The sequence below is a fragment of the Geospiza fortis genome, unplaced genomic scaffold (assembly GCF_000277835.1).
Source record: "Geospiza fortis unplaced genomic scaffold, GeoFor_1.0 scaffold96, whole genome shotgun sequence".
NCBI lineage: Eukaryota > Metazoa > Chordata > Aves > Passeriformes > Thraupidae > Geospiza > Geospiza fortis.
The window spans coordinates 43,938-60,728 of NW_005054454.1; the positions used below are offsets into that span (position 1 = coordinate 43,938).

The 16,791-nt window shown below is 51.4% G+C and overlaps 1 protein-coding gene across 2 annotated transcripts in view; it reads right to left on the bottom strand.

The window, feature by feature from the left end:
* Positions 1-16,791, bottom strand: part of LOC102043981 (nuclear pore complex protein Nup98-Nup96) — a 25,075-nt gene that overhangs the window by 6,878 nt on the left and 1,406 nt on the right. For both annotated transcript variants that reach the window (XM_031062608.1, XM_031062609.1), the window contains exons 2-17: positions 15,689-15,793; positions 15,192-15,293; positions 14,833-15,012; positions 13,966-14,105; positions 12,492-12,599; positions 11,727-11,910; positions 10,308-10,471; positions 9,443-9,580; positions 8,797-8,884; positions 6,455-6,547; positions 5,984-6,124; positions 4,933-5,066; positions 3,842-4,029; positions 2,881-2,997; positions 1,539-1,843; positions 654-767 (exon numbers count right to left, since the gene is read on the bottom strand). In XM_031062608.1, the coding sequence (XP_030918468.1) occupies positions 654-767; positions 1,539-1,843; positions 2,881-2,997; positions 3,842-4,029; positions 4,933-5,066; positions 5,984-6,124; positions 6,455-6,547; positions 8,797-8,884; positions 9,443-9,580; positions 10,308-10,471; positions 11,727-11,910; positions 12,492-12,599; positions 13,966-14,105; positions 14,833-15,012; positions 15,192-15,293; positions 15,689-15,761 (2,269 nt within the window). In that variant the 5' untranslated portion in view covers positions 15,762-15,793. The remainder of the gene's footprint in view (positions 1-653; positions 768-1,538; positions 1,844-2,880; positions 2,998-3,841; positions 4,030-4,932; positions 5,067-5,983; positions 6,125-6,454; positions 6,548-8,796; positions 8,885-9,442; positions 9,581-10,307; positions 10,472-11,726; positions 11,911-12,491; positions 12,600-13,965; positions 14,106-14,832; positions 15,013-15,191; positions 15,294-15,688; positions 15,794-16,791) is intronic.

Here is a 16,791-nt window from a genome sequence, read left to right on the forward strand (position 1 = left end):
CTGTGCCCCTCCTGCCCCCACCGCCCCATCCCGTCTCCTGAGCAAAGTGACATCTCCTTCCCCCTGAGAAAACTCTGGAGAAGCCTTATCAACTTTGACACTGATATCAAATGGCTGGGAGAGCTGGGAATGTTCAATCTGGAGAAGGGAAGGCTCCAGGGAGAGCTCAGAGCCCCTGGCAGGGCCTGAAGGGGCTCCAGGAGAGCTGCAGAGGGACTGGGGACAAGGCCTGCAGGGACAGCACCCAGGGAATGGCTGCCAGTGCCAGAGGGCAGGGCTGGATGGGATCTTGGCAATGAGGAATTGTTCCCTGGCAGGGTGGGCAGGCCCTGGCACAGGGTGCCCAGAGCAGCTGGGGCTGCCCCTGCATCCCTGGCAGTGCCCAAGGCCGGGCTGGACACTGGGGCTGGGAGCAGCCTGGGACAGTGGGAGGTGTCCCTGCCCATGGAATGCGATGAGCTTTAACGCCTTTTCCAAACCAAATCTCTCTGTGACACTGGGATTTATTTTATCCTAAAATCCTACACAACTTTGATGCCAACCACTCCCAAAGCAAGGGCACTGGTGGCAGTCAGACTGAGGGTTGGGAACTGAGGCTCTGCAGCTTTAGGATCCCTGGTCAGGGTCAAGGCCCGGAAGGCTGGGGCTCTCACCCGTGCGGCCAATGGTGAAGTCTGTCACGATACATTCCTTCCTGTCGTTGGTCAGCCGGGCCAGCTCCTCCAGGGTCGGGATGGTGTAGTAGCCAGCTCGTGTCAGGACAATCCCTGCAACACAACATTCCCTGAGAACAGGGCTGGCAGCAATGCATCAACATTCCCAGACTGTTATCCCGTTTCTTTTGCCAGCCTGACTGAACAGCTGGAAGCCTCAGAGGAACTGAGAATCAGGGCACCCAAAGCCAACAGACACCACAACACCTTCATTCCGCAGCCTCCAGAGCACATTTAAACCAAGTGCTCTGGCAGGTTCTGCCCAGGCACCTGCCAGGGAGCAGCAGGTGTGCAAACAGGAAGGGAAGAAGGTGTGCAGGGAGAAGAAAAATTGCAAATGTATCAACACTTGAAGAAACACTCTCCCAGCTTTAGTAGCCTGGGCCTCAGGCACTGCTGACCAAACTGAAGCTTCTCTTACATTTAAGAGCAGCATCTCTTACATTACAGGCTCCAATTCTTCATCTGTTAATTTGTTTAATTATCTTCCTATTTCCCAAAAGCATTTTGCATCCACAAAATGTCTATAGACATTTATTTTGCGCACATCACCTGCCAGTTTCATTACATGCCATGTAAGTATTACCCGGAAGGATTAACAGATCTTTTCCCTTTACCTTCTCAAGTTTAAAAAAACCTCTAACACACGTGATATAAAACTGGGGGATAAAATTTAAATGCTCATTGACTCAGCAGATAAAATTTCTGCGCAAGGTAAGAAAGGCAACATTTGTATTCTGGTGGAAGGAGGAGGGAAAAAAGCAAAAGCTGAGGGTGTCAAAGAGCAGCAAACTCTGCACGCAATGCTGCCCCAGCCAGCCTCACCTGCAGGATGCTGCTGGAGGCCAGGCTCGATCTCCTTGTCCCACTCCTCCTGCAGGGAATCCTCCTGGAAGGAGGCGTCCTCGCTGCTGCCCTCCAGGCCGTTGCGCAGCGCCGCGCGCATGTTCAGCGCCACGATGGTGTCGTCCACGCCCGAGTGGGGCTTGTGCCCGCTGCCCTCCAGGCTCTGCGCGATGGGCTTGGCAATGGGGTTGGTGTAAAACCTGGTCACCTCGTGGGCCTCCTCCTCCTCCTCCCGCTCCCCGTCCTGCCTGTGGTTCTCCTCGGGAGGCACCGACAGGAAGAACCTGGGCAGAGGAAGGATAACGTGAATTATTTCATTCCCAGGGACTTACAGCAACATTCCTGGGCAGGCCAGGAGCTGGACTTGGGTGACCCCTGTGGGTCCCTCTCTGCTCAGGAGACTCTCTGATTCTATGATTAAAATTCTGCTCTTCCCACACAAAGAGCAAACAGGACCACACCAACTGCAGTGTCAGTGATTATTCCCCTTCCCTCTGCTCCTGCTTGACCTCTGCCACTGAGGCTCCCACTACAACAAGGACAGTGGTGAGACTGGGACAGTCCCCACAGGCTGGGGACTAAGGCATGTGCCCTGTGCAGAGCTGAGTGGAACAGAAGCTCAGGCTGCAGAGAAGCCTCAAAAGGGAGTGTAACAGCAACCCCACAGCTTCAAACCCTCTGCCCACAGGGCCAGGGTGACCTCACTCCCACAGCAGCTCTTATTTTAGTAGCTTTCAAAAAAATCAACGTGGTGAGCTGGACAGGTTTTTTCAAGACTCGAAAACCAAGGCAAAAATCAGAGTTCAACTGAAATATGGCCACAGGTTTTTTAGAGGAGGTTGGAATTCTGGCTTTGGGTGGGGGAGGATGTAGCCTTAGAGGCTCCTCATTGTAATCTGTACAAAATACATATATAGAAAACAGAAATATGAGACATGAGGATCAGTGGTGCTCCCTTGCAATTCCCACATCATTGAGAACTGACCAGCAGAGGTTCTTCTCCCCTCGGAGTCAGATTTAGCACTTCCCCTAAGGAATATCCTGGTTTCTTGCTACAGGCAAGGACGAGAGACTCATCCAGAACCTAAGCTCCTGCTCCCTGACCTGGATTTTGGGTGGGGTGACCTGGCAGTGCCCACACAGCAAGAATGTATGATTAGCGCAGGAGGAAATACATCTCCCAGCAGGTCAACTGCTTTCAATGAACAGTGAAGTGACATCCCTGAGAAGAAGGGGCTTCTCAGGGATTCAGCAGTAATTCAGGGACAGGCAGAACCAGTCTGCATTTCTGAGGACAAGCCCTGCAGGGTGACTCACTCACCTGTCCCCATTCTCTGGGTACTCCGACGGCGACGCCAGGTCCTCGTTCTCTCGGTTCACAGGAGAGAACAGGTTGCTGCTGTTGAGGTTCTTCAGAACCAGCTTCTTGATGCTCTTCCTAAACACATAACACACCAAGGAAGGGAAATGTGGATCTATCCACTGCATACATGTGTACTTTGTACTTAATTCAGATGCTCCAGGGACCAGCTCTAAGACCTGCTCCCACACACAGGACATATCAAGTCTCCCGTAACATTTTTAGGGAATTCTGTTCAAGGCTCTGGTTTATACAGAGGTGTGTAAAAAGCACAAGCCAGTGAAAGGCTCAAAGCCCAAGTTCAGCAAACCACAGTGTTCCCTGTTTCCCAAATCAGCTTTTCTAGAAACACAGAAGGTCTGACCCACAGGTGCAGGTTCATTTTACAGCAGGGTCACTTTAAATCTTTTAGCCCTTTGTTTTTACTCAACTTCAAATCTTTCCAAATAAATCCCTTTTCTATATGACAGGCACTGATGCACCTAAAAACTGAACCCAAAGCTTTACTTGGGCAGATCCATGATTTATTTCTCACAGAAACATCTGTGGATCTGAAATAGAACCAGGGCTGGGATAAAACCACCAGAAATCTGCCTCCATACTTAGGGCATGAGCAAACCTGTTGACACTCCCAGTTCAGGAGCAGGAAGTATTACCCTGTGCAAGCTTTCCATGTTAGAATTCCCCAATGACTTTATTGGAGCTTTGCCTCCCATCATGGGCTGACCTTATTTTACAGCTTATTTGGCCTTAAGAGTCTAAGCTGAACCTTTTCACCTCCTCTATAGAAAACAGTTCTATTGAAGCATTACAGACAACTTATTGTTCTTCCAATATGAACCAGAGCACAAAATCACAAGATTCAAGGCAATATGCAGGAGTTTCCAGAAGATTCTCACACAGAGACAAAAGAGAAGCTCACTTTGGCATGAAGGCTCCATTGGACAGGGAGGGCTCATCATCATCCAGCCCATCAAAGAGCTGGGACTTGGCTGAGCCCGCGGACTGCAGGGCCTTGGGCCGCACTCTGGTGGCAGGGCGGGGGGTCAGCTTGTAGTGGGTGGGGGGGGTCAGGGCCTTCTGGGCTGCTGGGTTGGTTGGCTTCAGCCTCTGGAACAGAAAGAGGGACAGTTGGAAACCTCAGGCATGGGGACAGAGCTTTAGGGTGCACCAGCCCTAAAACGGGCCCTGAAAGGCAAAGGGGGTGGTAAGCAAAGGGAAGCAATAATTGCACCGAGGTTAGGAGGCTCCATGCACAGCCCCAGCCATCAGCCTGGATCCATGGGCACCCTGGGCTCCATGCACAGCCCCAGCCATCAGCCTGGGCTCCATGGGCAGCCTGGGCTCCATGCACAGCCCCAGCCATCAGCCTGGGCTCCATGGGCAGCCTGGGCTCCATGCAGAGCCCCAGCCATCAGCCTGGATCCATGGGCAGCCTGGGCTCCATGGGCAGCCTGGGCTCCATGGGCAGCCCGGGCTCCAGCTGCCAGGCAAGACTCCCCTCCAGCCCCTGGAATCTGCTCAGGGGCAGCAGACACTCAGAACCTCCCCTACCACCTCAAAAGCCTGGGAAGTGTTTGTTTTATCATCTCTTGAACAAAGCAAGAGGAAAGGGTTTCTCAAAGACTCTCAGGGATGTCCTAAGCAAAGCACTACAGTTATTCCAAGGATTCACAACAATCCATCTTCATTCCCTATCAGCAGCAGGGAGCACAGGAACTCCATAGCCAAGGCTGTGATGCAGGCAAAAGCAGGAAATCATGGGATGGCTGGGTTGGAAAGTACCTTAAAGATCATGTACTTCCAACCCCCTGCCACGGGCAGGGGACTTTCCACTGGGATAAAATCAAACCCTTTGTGCCCTGGAGGGTAAAAAGCCACTGCACCACTGGGAGAGCACAGAGGACAGCTTCCTTGGCTGCTCAGTGTGCACTGAAGTGATGAGGACTGCACACAGCCCAAGTAATTCCAACTGTCATCCATAAAATGAGTTCAGGGCTGATGGGCACTTACCTCTTCCTTCTTCTTTGGGTCTGACATGGGGTTTCTGAAGAGTGGGGAGTCCCCAAAGGGGGAGTAGGTCAGGCTGTTGAGGTGCTGCTGGAGGACAGCTTGCTGGGCTGCAGAGGCGTTGGGGTCTGTCAGAGCTACAAAAGGAGCAGCATTTCAGTTTTAGAGCTCTGGGAACAGAACCAGGGCAGGCAGAAACACAGCAGCGCCCAGAACATCTCCTTCCTCCATCAAAGTGTCCAACCATATTCACTGAGTTCTCATGGGTGAAAAGCTGAGGGCACAGAGAGCTACAGAGCAGTGGGAAGAGCCTGGCCTGCCAGAATATTCAACTAATCCAGCTGGCTTCTGAAAGGATGTGCGGGGAAAATATTTCATGCAGAATTTTGACATTACTGCTACCACAACCATACAGGTCTAGAGTGCCCTCTACAATGGATCCTAAATCTTATCTCTGTCTTAAAGCATTTCATTTTAATTCCTATTGAAATGCTCAAAGAGCTCACCCCATGAAACATTCAAGACACCAAAAGCAGCTCAATTCTAATTCCAATAAATTTAGGAGAGATGTGGGCATTCCCAAAGAACAACAAATACACTCTCAGAACAACAGCTTATTGTCAGGGTCTGCAGGAAGTCAGGAGGAGAGCTGGAGACAACTGGCTCTTATTTTTGTCCCAAAGGCACAGCATTCCTGTTAATAAAGGCCCTCTAGGCCTCTCCTATCTGCAAGCACTGAAAAATCCAATGTTGCACTTCCCTTACTTTTCTTTGTGCACATCTGTTCTTGCTGCCCCAAATTCAATTTGGGAAATTTACTTATCTTCAAGACAATAATCTAAAATAGGTGCAATTATTGGGCATGTAAAGCAACTTGGAATTCCTTTTAAAATACACATATAACTAGCAAAACAAGGGTCATTAACACAGTCTGCACTGTGACTGAGAACAGAAGTGGCCCCGAGGAGATGTTTTGTCATTCCAAACCCTTTGGGAGGGGTGTGCTCCTGCGTTCAGGCACATGGGCACAAGGCAGCAGGTTCATGGCACTCACCTACAGCAGGCTGAGGGGCCCCAAAGCCCAGGGTGGCCGTGGATGTGTTGAATCCTGGGGCTCCGAAGGCTCCTGTTCCCAGCGTTCCCCCCAGCTTTGGCTGCGTGTTCCCGAACAGGGACGTCTGTCCCGCCCCCAGAGCTGTGACAGAGAGGGCACAGTTACCACAGACTCTGACAAGTTCACAGGCACAACACAGAATTCCTTACTGGACTGCAGGAAACACTCTCCATGCCCGTGGATGCTGCAGGCAGCAGAGGCTCTGAGCACACAGGACCTCACCAGTCATGCCCAATTTCTGCCAGGCCACTTGGCACTGTGCTGAGAAGCTCCTCTTGGAGCTGCCCTGAGCCATCCTGCCTTGAAGCTCAAATATGCCCAACCTTTCCTAACTCAGCTACAGGCAATGCCCAGGCTGGACTGCACTGCAGCCTGAGGGCTGGAGCTGCCCAGAAATGGGAAACTGCTTACCTGTTCCAAACCCTGTTCCAAGTCCAGTGCCCAGAGTCCCAGTCGCAGGCTTATTTCCAAACAAGCTATTTCCAGCAGTGTTGGCACCAAAACCTTCAACAACAGAATGAGCAGCTCATTAGAGATGAAATTAAAACCATGTATTTAAATAAATAAGCCTCACAGGGTCGAAAAGCCCTGCCAAAGCCAAATTTCTCACTGTTTCCAGCAGCGCAGGTTAAACTGGCAATCAGCAAGAAGGGACTTCACTGGTAATAAACACATTTTAGCTATAAATATAGCATGAAAGCAGCACAGAAAAATGTTGGTCTGCCTTCTTAAGCTTTTCAGTTTGTTACAAACTTCAGAGTTTCCCAGAAAAGCAGAGTTGACATGATGCTGCTCTAGCTGGCAATGGAGTAAAACATGCTGGGATTTTTTGAGTGCCTGGAGGGAACAAACCTCAATCCATCCTGTTTATACCACACACTCATTTCTCTGACCCTCCCCACAGAGCAGGTGGGAACTCAGATCTGCACAGTTCAAGGGCACAGCTGTAGCTGCAACAAGGCCACCCCAAATCTACCATGAGCTCAGTTCTACTGCAGATCCCATGCTTGGTTACTACACAAAGCCAGGATTAAACTGAAAAAGTGCAGGTGTGCACCAACCCCTTGGAATCCAGCTCCATTCCTCCTATAAACTGCTACACAGGCAAACCAAAACCACACACTGCAAGGGCTGATCTCCACCAAACAGTGCCAACACACTGTGGGGCCATGGAGTTCCTGAGCAGCAGAACAAGAACTCAAAAGCACCTTTCACACCCCTGGGAGGCTTGCCCAGGGCTGCTCACCACAGTCAAACTCTGCCTGCCAAGGTGCTGCCCTGGTTCAGAGCACTGAGAACTGCACAGAGCTTGATTTGGGAAGGATCTAAAAGATCAGCCAGCTCCCTTGAGTTCTTCCCTGTCTATATGGGCAGGCTGGCACAGGCATGGCAGGTCCCACTGCCTTTAAATAAGCAACACAAAACAGCACTGCAGGACAGGGATGGCAGGGTCCAACCCCCTCCTACTCACTCTCAGAGACAGTTCTGTTGCTCTGAGATCCAGAATTAAAAAGGCAGAAGAGATTTCAGAGTCCCATGAAAGAAGCTGCCACTCCCTTCAGCCATCCCTACACATTCCTCCTGCTCAGTCACACCCACCCAACATCAGTTCTCACATCAGAGGCCACCAGGAACACACCAGCAGCTCCTCAGGACTTTGGTCCTTCACACCACCAAGGACAACAACAGCCACCAGCTGAACTGCAGCTGACTCATTTCACCTTCACTGCAGTGCAGGATCTCCTGACACCTGCCCAAGCCCAGGAATCACAGGTTTTACCCCTGCCAACACAGGGTGTTCACAGCCTACTAACAAACCCCTCTACTCCCCGAATCCTCGATTTCAAGAGTTTTCAACCACAGAATTACAGCATGGCTGGGGTTGGAAGGCACCTCTGAGCCCCCCAGGCCAGCCCCTGCCCAGGCAGGGTCACTGCAGCAGTGACACAGGAACGTGCCCAGGGCGTTTGGGATGTCTCCGGAGAGGGAGACTCCAGCCCCTCCCTGGGCAGCTGTTCCAGGGCTCTGCCCCTCCAGGGAAGGAAGTTCTTGCTCAGGCTGGGCTGGAATTGTTGTGTTTTAGTTCCTGGCCATTGCTCCTTGTCCTGCCACTGGCACCACTGAACAGTCTGGCACCATCCTGACACCCCTGGAGAGATGGATGGATGGATAGATGGATGGATGGATGATGGATGGATGGATGGATGGATGGATGGATGGATGGATGATGGATGATGGATGGATGGATGGATGGATGGATGGATGGATGGATGGATGGATGGATGGATGGATGGATGGATGGACCAGTAGCTCCTGGTCTTCCTTGAGCTGTGGAGCCCAGAACTGAACAGGACACTCCAGATGAGTCTCCCTGGAGCTGAGCAGAGGGGCAGGATCCCCTCCCTGACCTGCTGGGAATGCCCTTCCCAATGCTCCCCTGGATCCTAGGGGTTCTCCTGGCCATCCCAGGCTGAAAATTCCCTTAGGGACTCACCAAAACGGTGGCATTTGACCATCTACTTCCCGAGTCAGGGAGCCCCACCAAGAGCAAAGGCACAACCCAGCACCCAGCACGTTCCTCTGTGCCAGGGCCGTTGTTCACCTGACAATTCCAACACTACAGTACCCAGCATGTGCTCTCTGCAGTGTGTGGTGCACACAGTACAGATTTAAATGACTGAAACCACACTTTTTTCCCTGTCCCCAAACTGGAAGGGTTTGTAGGGTTCCTAAACTCAGAGTAGGTTTGTTACCGAAGAGGCCCCCGCCCGTGGTGGTACCGAACGAGGGAGCGCTGGTCGTGGTGGCTCCAAATCCTGCAGGCTTGTTCCCAAACAGGGTCTGAAAGAAAAACAACAGGAATTTGGAACCTGGGATGCTGACACCACAGGAATTGTATCGGTGTTTGGCTGCAGGCAAGGAAGCAGAACTAAAGCCAAGCACAGCTGAGCCCCCCAGCCCACCCTCCCAAGGGTGGGGTTATCCCAAGCCACCTGCAAGATCCCCAAAAGCAGCTGCTAGGGTCAGACTCAAGGGGCTTAAGGGACTTTTCCAATGTCAGTGATCCTGTGATTTTTGCTCCACCAGAACCAAAATGATTGAGTACCAAAAACCAAGGTTGGTTTTGGTTCATCACAACTTACAACCTGTATTTCCAGCCCTATGCTGAGGCACCCCAGCCACTGAGAACCTCAGTATCTCCTGCTGCTTTTATCACTCCACACATCACTTGTTAAAAAAATGACTCTACTACACCTGTTTATCCTCCAGTTTTCAGCGAACCACCTGACTTTTGTATCTCAGACATCCTAATTCCTAAGCTGACACAACTTCTGTGCAGTCAGCACCCCGAACAGGGCTCTGCTTGGTTTTCTCTTTGTTACAGAGGCACAGACATACCGAACCACCAACACCAAATCCCGTGTTGGCTTGTCCAAAAAGGCCAGTTCCCGTTCCAAATCCAGTCCCAGCATTTGTATTGGCAGCTGTCCCAAAAAGGCCTCCAGGCTGCGAGGGCTGGGTGACCCCAAAGAGACCCTACAAAAAGGAACCAGGTTAAGATAATGCTCCCAGGCATTTCCAAGTCCAGCACTGACAACGACAGATCCAACACACAGAATCAGGCAATAAAACAATGCTGCATTTGCCCTCGTGCTGGGGGAAGAGGACAAGTGAAGAGCATTCCAGAAGCTTTAGTCCTCCTCCAAAAAATTAGTTACTAAAAGGAAATTAAAAAACCCCAAAAATTTATGCTCCAAGATTTAAAGGATATTGGAATTTCCTCATTGCTTTGAGCAAGGGAGATGGAAAAGAAACATTTCACAGGGTTTTCTATGAGAAGTCACAACAAATTCACAAAGAACACAGGATATCTGGAGCCAAAGCCTCTAGTCATACAACAAGTTACAACTACGTAGAATCTTCCTGTCACAAAAGCCCCCAAATGTTGCTCATTTGTCACTAGAAAGCCCAGGATTGAATTCCCAAAGAAGGCTGACAATGGAGTGACATTATCTGTGTGAAAATGATGGGAAGCACAGGAGTTGCTAGAGAGCAGCTGCTTGAGGAGGTGAGTGGGTACAGGATTTGTGAACAGCTGACTGTTCTCCAATTGTCAGAACAAAGCTGACTGCCAGGAGGTTCCTCACTGCAGCACAGCCTCCAGAGCTCGGCACGCTGCTTTTACCCCAGAGCAGTGGAGTGTGAGGCACACCCCAATGCTGCAGCCCCCGTGCCCAGCAGGAGCAGCTGCAGCCCCCCTTACCATGGTGTTGGTGTTGGGCTGGCCCAGGGTGCTGGTGCCCCCAAAGGAGAAGCCGGTGTTCTGCGTGGTGGTGGCCTGGCCAAAGGGTTTGTTGAAGAGGCTCGTGGTCTGGGACTGCTGCCCAAAGAGCCCCCCGGTGGTGCCCGTGCCAAAGCCGGTCGTACCTGGGACACCAAGGGCAGTTAGAGAGCCAGCACATCCACACCCCAGCATGCACACAGCAAAAAGGGTCACAGAACACACTGAGCTGTAGGGACCCACGGGGATCACCCAGTGCCACCCCTGTCCTGCCCAGACCCCCACCAACCCCATCCTGGGCATCCCCGGTGGTGCCCGTGCCAAAGCCGGTCGTACCTGGGACACCAAGGGCAGTTAGAGAGCCAGCACATCCACACCCCAGCATGCACACAGCAAAAAGGGTCACAGAACACACTGAGCTGTAGGGACCCACGGGGATCACCCAGTGCCACCCCTGTCCTGCCCAGACCCCCACCAACCCCATCCTGGGCATCCCCGGTGGTGCCCGTGCCAAAGCCGGTCATACCTGGGACACCAAGAGCAGTTAGAGACCCAGCCCAGCACATCCACACCCCAGCATGCACACAGCAAAAAGGGTCACAGAATGTCCTGAGTGGAAAGGGACCTCCAGGGATCCCCAGTGCCACCCCAGCCCTGCCCAGAGCCCCCCAAGCCCAGCCTGGGCGTCCCTGGCAGAGCTGGCCAAAGGCTCCTGGAGCTGTGGCAGCCTCGGGGCCGTGCCCATGGCCTGGGCAGCCTGGGCAGTGCCAGCACCCTCTGGGCAAGAACTTTTCCCTAAAATCCAACCTAAATCCTTCCCTGGACCAGCTCTAGCTGTTCCCTTGGTCCTGTTTCTGCTCATCCAACAACCACTTCCATTCCTACAGCCTGGAGGATTTGTATGTGTTTACAGTCAAATTCCACAAACACAAATATCCATTACTAGGAAAAAATCCTTCCCTGGCAGGGTGGACAGGCCCTGGCACAGGGTACCCAGAGCAGCTGGGGCTGGCCCTGGATCCCTGGAAGTGTCCAAGGCCAGGTTGGATGGGGTTTGAGCAAACTGGGGTGGGGGAAGTGTCCCTGCCCATGGCAGGGTGAGACGGGATGAGCTTCAAGGTCCCCTCCCAACCCAAACCATTCTGGGATTCTATGATCTATTTACTTTTCAATTTGCACCAAAACCTAATAAAAATCCAAGAGCTGTTTCAATTTTTCCAGGAGAAAGTAAGAAAACAGATTCCTATGGCAAGGAGCTGCACCAGTGAATGCTGGCAACACAAGCAGCACAAGTCTGAGCTCACAGCAGTGTTTCAGCATTTTGCATCACAGAATTCTAAATGGTTTAACAGAATATTTGCACATGCACTCACAGGAACACCAGTGCCAGGCAGTACTTACTGGTTCCAAAAGCAGTTTTATTCTGCCCATAGGAGAAGCCTGTATTGGTAGTGGAAGAGCCAAAAAGTCCTGTGGCTGTGCTGGACGTGGCAGTGGAAGAGCCAAACAAGCCAGCAGTTGCTCCTGCTCCTACAGGATTCGTGGGCCCTTTCCTATTTGCCTGGTAGTCTTCCAAACGGAGTTCCTAGAGGAAAATCCAGCTCTTTTTACCCAGGACAAGGACAGGCAAATGTCCTTACCACACTCACCCAGCACCCCATCTTCACCAAGGTGAAGGCTCAAGAGAAGCTGCAACACCCATGTTTTTAAAAATAAGGACACTAAAAATGGGACCTGAACTTAGATTCATGTTTTTACTTCAATTTGACATCCCAGAGCCTTTTTAGATATTTTATAAACAATCTGTTTTGAAGGGTCAAACAAACCAGCCCAAATGGGAAGGCCTCAGGATAAATCCTTGGGAATATTAGTTTACAAACAACTGAGCTCTGCCTAGGATCCTGCTGCTATCTCAGCAGAGCAGGGCTGTTCCCAACAGGATCTCATGTCCTTCTGACAAGATGGAATTTAAGCTCTTCCAGACCTGCATCAACCACTTAAACCCACCTGCAATTAACGTGGCGTTGCATTAATTGTTTTACTTGACAACACCTCTCGTGTGTGATGTAGACATTGAAGGTTCATTAATATTCCTGCATTAATGAGTACAGACAGTAGCTGAGGCCCAGAAAGGCACGAGGTAGGGCTGTGTGCCCCTGCACTGACCTCCAGGGACTTGCTCTCGTACTCCTTCATGGCAGTGATGCACTGGTGCTTGGTGTTGATGTTGGTGCTGACGCCGGATTTCACCATGGTGTCGGTGCCGGTTGGGGGCTGCCGGGAAGGGAGGAAGGGCCAGGTTAAAATCCAGCCACAACTCCCTGCAGATCCTGGGAAATCCTACATCTAGCACAGACCTGAGGCTCTGTGTGACTGCTCTGCTTGGGCAAGAGCCCACCTGCAGAGCCCCCAGCCCTGGGGCCCAAGAGCAGGAGGATGTGGAGCTCCAGGAGCCAGTCCAGAGGAGCTATGGAGCTGCTCCAGGGCTGGAGCCCCTCTGGAGCCAGGCTGGGACGGCTAGGCCTGCAGGGACAGCAGCCAGGGAATGGCTGCCAGTGCCAGAGGGCAGGGCTGGATGGGATCTTGGCAATGAGGAATTGTTCCCTGGCAGGGTGGGCAGGCCCTGGCACAGGGTGCCCAGAGCAGCTGGGGCTGCCCCTGCATCCCTGGCAGTGCCCAAGGCCAGGCTGGACACTGGGGACAGAGGCAGGTGTCCCTGCCATGGCAGGGGTGGCACTTGGTAGGAATTAAGGTCCCTCCCAACCCAAACCTTGTGTGATTGCATGGTTTTATGATTCCATCATTATTTGTACAGCTGAGGTCTCACCCAGGTGTGTTTAATGATGATCAACAGTGGAATTAGCCACAGGAACACGCAAAACAACTCCCAGCAATTCTGCTTTCGCTTTCACTTTTAAAGCAGTTTACCTCAGCTTCTGACTCAAACCCTGGAGCTCTGCATGAATTCCAGTATCCCCCCACTTTTTAACAGTGCTATAGAAGTACCAATGAGCAGCACTGCAAGAGCCCAGGCAGCAGCACAGCTCTGCCCCCAAAGCCTCAGTCTTACATCAGCTCAGTCCAGAAATGAAGAGGGCTGAGATCTGCACGAACAAGTTTTTGGGGAACAGAGTCCCTCCTCCAGCAGGCCCCAGGTAGCCCAGTTCCTCAAGGCCTCTCTGCTGGGCCACCCTCCAGGACCAACTGCCACAGAACTTTGTAGCAGTTACTGAATCCTGTCTTAAAGGGGACTCGTCCAGAGGAGGCAGGACACCACTCCTCTCCTTCCAGGTCCCATTCCCAGAGCCAGGCTGGCTCAGCAGAGCTGTGCTGATTCTGACCCATCCCAAGATGCCTCTAACCCTTACTGCTGCCAGCATCTGCCATGGATCACCCTGAATTCCACAGCACTAGCTGGGAAGGCTCAGCTTTAGGAGCTCCTTTACTCCTTCAGTGTTGGCTCTAAACCCGGCAAGCAGGAAATTCTGCCGTGTTTGAGAAGGGATGTTTCCAAATCAGTTCAAAACACTTGCAGATGAACTCATTTTTTCACCTCAGTGACCAAGACATAACACAAACTGCAAAACTGAATACTTCCCACAGTAAACGGGCTGGAGTAAGAAGAAAGAGCAGAACTTACATTAAATTTAATAGTTGTGCCAGTTGGAGCAGCAGTGAAGCTGGTTGGGCCAAAGAGAGAGCCAGATGTGCTCCCAAAGGGGTTGGAAGTGGTGTTGGTGGTCCCAAAGAGCCCCCCACTGCTGGTGCTCGTACCAAAGTCTGAGTAAAGCATAAAAAGTTATGTCAGTATTACAACAAACCTAATTAAGTATTTAAAACTTAAACCCTAATACTTTATTCAAATTAGAAGCAACAAGAAACTGATTTGAAAATGGAAATAACAGCTGGGAAAAATAATCTGACAGCAAAGCTGGAAGGTGATGGCGCTGCTAACGCAGTTCCCTGCTGCAGAAGTGTCCTTAACTCAGCAGCCCAGAAACACCAGACAAACCACAGCAGTTTCCTTCTACAGCAGTCAGTTTCCTTTCTTCCAAGTAGGAAGAAAATAACACAATAACTTTATAATAAAGAGCATCAGTGAGACTCCTTTTCTTTTTTCAGAAGAGGCTGCAAGCAGTTGCTTTTGCCTCATGAAATTACAGAAGAGTTTAACAGCATTCCCTGTCTTCTCCTGCCAGACAAACCCAATTGTAACTGCTCTGCCACAGGATAAAAACCTAAAATCAAACAGCACCAAAACAGTATTCAGGATAAAGAATTCCAACCAACAACCTTTGGCAATTTATTTTAAAACACAGGGCTGGAATCACAGCTACAGATTCAAGAGCATGTGGGCTCCTCCCTGGCTGCTGTGGACACAGAGATGTCACTGTATCCTCCAGGAGAAAGCCCCCCAGCCCCAGCCTGACCCCTGTCCCAGCCCCCAGGTACATCCAGCTCCCACTGCTCTCCCACCCAACAGCAGAGGGGCACCAGTCTCACTCACTTCCAAAACCAGCTGGTTTGTTCTGTGCAAAGGCATTATTCTGGGATGAGAAGAGGCTTCCACCAGTGCTGGTGGTTCCAAAGAGGCTGTTTGACGTCCCAGTGGATGTTCCAAAGCCAAAGCCAGTGCTGGTGGAGGAGGTGGCTGGTTGGTTGAACGTGGTGGACCCAAACAACCCTCCTGCAGACAGAAACAGGCTGTTAATCCTTCACAACCTCCTCTGCTTGGGAGCTTGGGCAGGTTCTTGCTGTCCTGGGCTTGGGAGGGCGCTTTTTGGGTATTTTTATTGACAATTCCTTGGTTTAGGCTGCTCCCTTTCTCCCCTCCCTCCCTCCCTTCCCAGCCCCCTGGGGCAGTACCTGGCTTGCTCTGCGTGCTCCCGAACAGGCTGCCGGTGTTGTTGCTGGAGCCAAAGGCCGAGGTCCCGAAGGCTCCTCCGCTGGTGGTACCAAAGCCAGCATCTGCAAGCACAGCCCAGAGAGCCCCTCAGGCTGCAGCTCCACAAACAGCCCCAGAACACACAGCTCTTCCTTCCAGGCCTTCCCAACAAACCCACCGTAGATTTGTTCCAGCCCCAGAACACCCCAGTGACACCACCTTCCCCAAGCACTGCATTTTTCACTCTTCCTTCCCACAGAAGGAATTTCCACAGCACATGTGGAACCCTGGCTGTCTGCCCAAACTGAAAGCTTGGTTAGGGGTGAAGCCTCAGGCTCCTGAACCTCTTCCAAGCCAGCTGGAGCACCCAGCAGCTCCCCAATTCCATCCCATGCAGGATCACCACCTCCCTGGGATTCTCTGAGCTGCACTCCAGGAAAAGACGCCTCATTAAAGCCACCTCGGATACTTCACTTACTTTGCCCAAAAGTTGAAGTTGTCCCAAAGCCGGTGCTGCCTCCAAACGGAGTCCCAAAGGATTTGTTGAACATTTTCAGGATGTATCAGGGTTTTCTTCCTAGACCTGGAAAGCAGAATTCAGATTTCACTGAAATCTCACCCTGCAAACTCATTTTCCATCTCCCTCACTGCCGAGGGCAGCAATCCCACCAGACTCCTTCAGCACCAACCCCATGGCACTGCATGGTTCCAATCCCTGCCACAACCCCAGGAGGGTCAAGGGCACCAACATTTCAGTGACACCACAGCTAAGGAGGTGTCACTAAACACCAGTGTCTCTAAAATTAAGGTGTCACCCTTAATTATGGCTGGAGTTCCTGCCCATCTCAGCCTATGTCCTGGGCTGCAGCGATCCCACAGCAATCCTGGGGGTTTCCAGGAATGATTTTCCTGTTCCACCCACTTTGTCAACTGCTTCAAGCACGGCAGAGGGGAATGCACTGCACGGGGATTACAGGAACCCAGCCTCCCTCTGCTCCCCCCTTCCCAGCAGTTGCTGCTCCAGGGGAGTTTTGCTCCCTCTCCAGCCCCCACGGTTTCTTTAGGGCACATTCCCTGCTGCCTCTCCCAGCCTCCTCCCCCAGCTCAAACAGATACAAACTCTGCTCCAGCTCTCCGAGTTTGTCAACAAATCCAGCACAATAATCCCCACAGCTCCTCGGGCACAGGCAGGGAACTGTGGGGTGTTTTCCTGCAGCTTCACCACTGAAAGTTCTAGATTAGCCAAAAACGTGCCAGATCAACAAAACAAGCCAGTACTACCCCAAATAATGTTCATATTATTCCCAAAACAGCAGTACTAGCAACAAAAAAAAGCTAGAACTAGAAAAACAAAATGCCATGTTAACCCAAAAAAAGCCATATTAGCAAGAAAAAGCCAAAGTTAAAAAAAACCAGTACTACCCCCAAAAATGCCATGCTGACCAAAAATAATGAGTGTAATGATCCATGAAAAGCCATATTAGGTAGAAGAAAATGACAATACTAACCAGAAGAAACACACATTATTAAAAAAATGTCCATTAACAAAAAAAAAAATGCTAGTACTACCCCACCCCTCTC